Raw genomic sequence first — 4,448 nt, 5'->3', positions numbered from 1 at the left:
ATTCAATTGATGATTTAAAAATCTACTTTGAAATCTATTGTTATTCAAAACAGTTTGTAGATTTGTATTTTAATAAGTTTTAAGTATTCTGGAAGATTTTGGAGGATTTTAGAGGATTTGTTTAGTTAAAAATACATAAATACAAATCTTATGGTTTTAGGTGGGATTTGAAAGAATTTTACCATAAATCATATCAACTCCCCTAAAATCTATCAAAATTCCAAATTTTCTAAATCCCATCAAATCTTCCAAAATCATTGTTTCAGTACACCCCCTGAATCAGCAGAATTAAACATGAATTTTCAGTGGATTCAGCTTTATTCGGTGTCTTTTTTTTTCTCTCTTCTCAATCTCTTTGTTTCCTTCCAAACCCTAATCTCTCCATTATTCTGTTCAATACATGTCGATGATGGCGGGTATACAAGCAGTGTGATGTTCTCGAGGTCACTGGTTTGTACCTTATTTTTATGTTCTTTATTAGAGTCCCAAATATTCTTCAACCTAATTTGTAAAACCTTTGAATGTTCCTTTTCTGCTTTGATCGCATAAAGGTGTTAAGTTTTCTTTTGTCAAAAAAATATTTCTCAGATTCTTTTGATATTTTTCAGTTGTTGGGTGCCAAAAATTGAAAGACACCGAATGGTTTTCAAGGCAAGATCCGTATGTCGTTTTGAGTATAACGGCGCAAGATACCTTACCAGAACTTGCATAGGTCATTATTATTAGCTCTTCTTCTATTCATATGATTTGTTTCATATCCATTAAAATTGCGGTTTTTTTGGAAAAAGTTTTTAAGATTTTTCAATTCTCAAAGGGCTCGAAGTTTTACTAATCAATATGAATATGTTCGATGGGTTTGTTCTCAGATGGTGGAATGAACGATGTTTTCCAAGAGAAGTTTATGTTTACTTTGCTTGAAGGGCTTAAAGATCTTAAGGTTGCTAGCAATACACTCTCCACCGATGACTTCATTGGGAAATTCTTAAGGTTCCATATGTGTAATGCTTAAAAATTCCTGATTTGTATTTGGAATTGAGTATTTTGCAGTGTTTGTTTGTTTTTTGTTAGGATTCAATTGCAGAAGGTTCTTTCTCAGGGATATGACAATTGCACCTAAAATTTGCAGACTAAAACTGGGAGGTATGAACAATAGCTATACTTTGCTTTCTATTGCATTGAGTTCATGTTTGGTAATTTATAGTTGCATGATGTACATTGGTCTAAGCTAATTTTGGTGATAGACTTGCTTATTATCAATGAATCTTTTGATGTGATTTGTACTATATGGTGATTGAAGATGTAGTTCTCCCATGTTGTAGCTCCATGCTCGACCCTTATGCGGTCGTGTTTGCGTTCTCGGCGGTTAACCATGGCCCCATGATACTACACATATCAGTATATGCTTGGTTTAGCTAAATTATAGATTGCATGTTTTTTATTTAAATAATATGCAGAATTTTTTATTGTGTAAGTTGCATGTTCTGTTTCCTAGAATATGAGTGATAATTGATTTTAGAGGATTTACTTTGTACTTGTGCATTTTAAAATCAGGAAAAACAATGCTTTGCTTTTGTCCACTCCTTCCATAAGTTGAATTCTCAACTCCACTATTGAAAATGTTTATTGTTTTCATTGTTTACATTAGTACAATGGTTTTAGTTTATATGATTTCATGATTGGTGTTGGTCGTTTATTAAAGTAATATCGAGTATCGATATGGTATTGAGAATTTAACTATAGTAACACATATATTTGCAGAATTTTCCCATGGGTGATTGGGTTAGTTCATCCTTTTAAACGTTACAAGATATGTCATCGCATGTGAATGTTCGATGAAGTTAAACAGAGGAGCTTGGACTGATCATGAAGACAAATCTAGGAGTAAAGAGATTTCATCACCACTCCTGGTGAAGGCAAGTTGAGCACTCTTCCCAAACCAAGCTGGTATGAATCTATCTATCTATCCATCATTACATCTTCGACATACAATACCAGTCTAAGCTGTAACCTGTTTCTGTTGGCACATGCAACAAATATTGAATTTATTATGTTCTTTGCTTTCTTGCTTTTGTACTCAATTTTCAACACAAATGACAATGTATGATAATTGGTCGAGACTGAACCTGCGGGAGAAAGTGAGGGGTATACATTTTTCTATACATTAGGGATTTTTGTTCAATTGTTTTGTTGAGCACGTACACTTTTTATTATTTAACAACACTGGACATATTGGATAAACTAAATTATTTAAAATCGTACCTATATCGTTACTTCTCAATATCCTAATCTCCCCTACAAATACATTTAGATTTCAATTAAGTATCCTTTTCTGTTTCCGTATCTTAGCTACTCGACTTGGTCCCCAAGATTATTAAAATCGATTAAGTCATAACCATAGACATCATCTAAGTTTCTCTACAAATATCAAGTTTCACTTAACATTCTAACTCACCAAGCAATTACCTCATTTCTATGTAAACTCTCTCAGTGTCTTTTTCTACCAATGGCTCAAACAGTGTCATTCCTCAATGATGTTAAGTGAGGGTGCTTCAGACCTCGAAAAAGAGACACTTTCCACATGGTGCTTGCCGATTTCTAAGTAAGACACATCACAAAAAAAGAATGTAGATTATTCTTTTAGTTTATCATTTCCGAAGATTATCACAATGTTGATGATGATGGTCTTTTAAGAGAATATGTAGGTGATGAACAGCTTATGACTTTTTGCCGAGCCAGGAAGCGAGGGACTTCAAAAAAATACATTTCCGTAGTGCTAGCCAAGCTTGGAGGAAGTGAAGCAAGCTTTTGATGTCATTGATAAAAACAGAAATGGGTTTATCCATCCAATTATGTATTTGATTAATACAATCCTCTCTTATTTAGTTGGAATGGATTTTAAGGTATTTTTTTCCATCTAAAGCATGAGTTAAACAAATACCAGCTTTTTATCTCTAACTTCGATGAACTTCATTGAAAAAATTATAAGCAAATAAATTTTCTATTACAAGCAGTCATAGTTCATTATATTAATTTTGTTTTTGACAGAAAAAAAAAAATAAATAAAAAAATTGGATCACACTTTCATTCTAATAGTAGGGATTTGTTTGGAGAACATCTATCATTTGAATTTATTTTTAGATAACTTTAACTACTAACCAAAGATCCAAAAAACACTAAATAATTTCAACTGAAATCGAATCAAAAGACGGAATGAAAATCTTTAATCATAAGATTAATTTTTTATAGATAAATAAACTCTTAATATCATTGGAAATATATTCATGTTTATGCACATAATTTCATATCAGAACATGTAAATTAAATTATGATTAAAATTCCAGTCTATTTATGGTATTAGGATGAGAAATAGTGGATGTGAGACATAAATGGGTAATTTGTATAATAGAAAACATTGCACTTAAACTAAAACAACCCGTTTTTTTTAATAATAAATACTAGATATAATTAAGCATCTCATACTACTTAACTAAACCAACCAAACCACAACTCATCATTAAACCAACAACAAACATTATGCACAGCGGAAACATACTAATAATACCTAAACAATATATCATCAATACAATATCACTCCTAACCATCCTATCCAACAACATAGCATAACTCTATCCAAGGTTCCAATATAAACAAAATAACCAACAACACACAAACGAGACCCTAGATCATCCTCCTCCTCATTGCCATGATTCCATATCACATACCTTCACACCACAAACAACAATTGAGATGCGTAAGTATTATCACAAATACTTAGTGAGGCAATCCTCCCATCTACTAGGTTATACACACAAGCAACTGAGATCCCAATGTGTAACAAACAACAAACCAGGAAATCACGAATCAAACAAGTTGGTGTCGACCGACACCGACCCCGCATACACGTTCTGCTCGAAGCCAATCGTCGAATCTCCGTTTCCAATCATCTCCAGTCCGTTCCAAACTCACCCAAAAGCTTCAGGAACCTATAAGAACCATAACACAACCACCACAAACAAGAACAACACCACAAAAAACAACAAATCAAGCAAACAAAGGATTCTCAGGCTTAGATAATCCATGGTCATGCACTCACCTCTTTTGCAGGAAATATCTGACCCAACAACGACGAACCCAACCCTTAGAAGCCTTCTCCTTCGTTCCTAGCACAAGATCTCCACTCCACAGCAACAGATCTCACCAAAAGCCAATGATCTCCCAAAAGCCTCCAAACTCTCAAGAACACCTTTCTTCTCTCTTTTCTCTTAGAACGGCCAAGACAATCTCTTTTCACGACCTAGGTCGAGTTTTTCCTTATATACATGGTCTAGATAACCCAATTAAATCAAACCAAACCAGAATCGACAATTAAAACAAACCAGTCGAACAAGAATTCATTGGTGTCGATCGACACTCCTCTTGGTGTCTATCGACACCCACTCCCCAAATCC

General features: G+C 33.7%; 1 protein-coding gene across 5 annotated transcripts; it reads left to right on the top strand.

Annotated features, from left to right (window-relative positions):
- Positions 289-2,206, top strand: LOC104777191. Of its 5 annotated transcripts, none has more exons than XR_002036893.1 (5): positions 289-450; positions 609-712; positions 867-937; positions 1,069-1,140; positions 1,759-2,206. XR_002036893.1 is itself a non-coding variant. In XM_019241808.1 (5 exons), exons 1-4 carry the CDS (start codon positions 295-297, stop codon positions 1,115-1,117), a joined length of 423 nt encoding a protein of 140 aa, XP_019097353.1. In that variant the 5' UTR covers positions 289-294; the 3' UTR covers positions 1,118-1,140; positions 1,289-1,368. The 5 variants fall into 5 exon arrangements, 2 of the variants coding, with proteins under 2 accessions (XP_019097353.1, XP_019097354.1); XR_002036894.1 differs by having other exon boundaries at positions 867-987; positions 1,839-2,206; XR_002036892.1 differs by having other exon boundaries at positions 867-987.

Source organism: Camelina sativa, chromosome 3 (genome assembly GCF_000633955.1).
Source record: "Camelina sativa cultivar DH55 chromosome 3, Cs, whole genome shotgun sequence".
NCBI classification, from domain to species: Eukaryota; Viridiplantae; Streptophyta; class Magnoliopsida; order Brassicales; family Brassicaceae; genus Camelina; species Camelina sativa.
This window is presented reverse-complemented; position numbering and strand designations above follow the sequence as displayed.

Bases quoted from the DNA above. Each gene is read 5' to 3' on its own strand.
- LOC104777191 (XM_019241808.1), top strand. From the start codon at position 295: ATGAATTTTCAGTGGATTCAGCTTTATTCGGTGTCTTTTTTTTTCTCT. The intron at 713-866 runs GTCATTATTATT...GTTTGTTCTCAG, and splicing joins CCTTACCAGAACTTGCATAG to ATGGTGGAATGAACGATGTT. The intron at 988-1,068 runs GTTCCATATGTG...GTTTTTTGTTAG, and splicing joins TTCATTGGGAAATTCTTAAG to GATTCAATTGCAGAAGGTTC.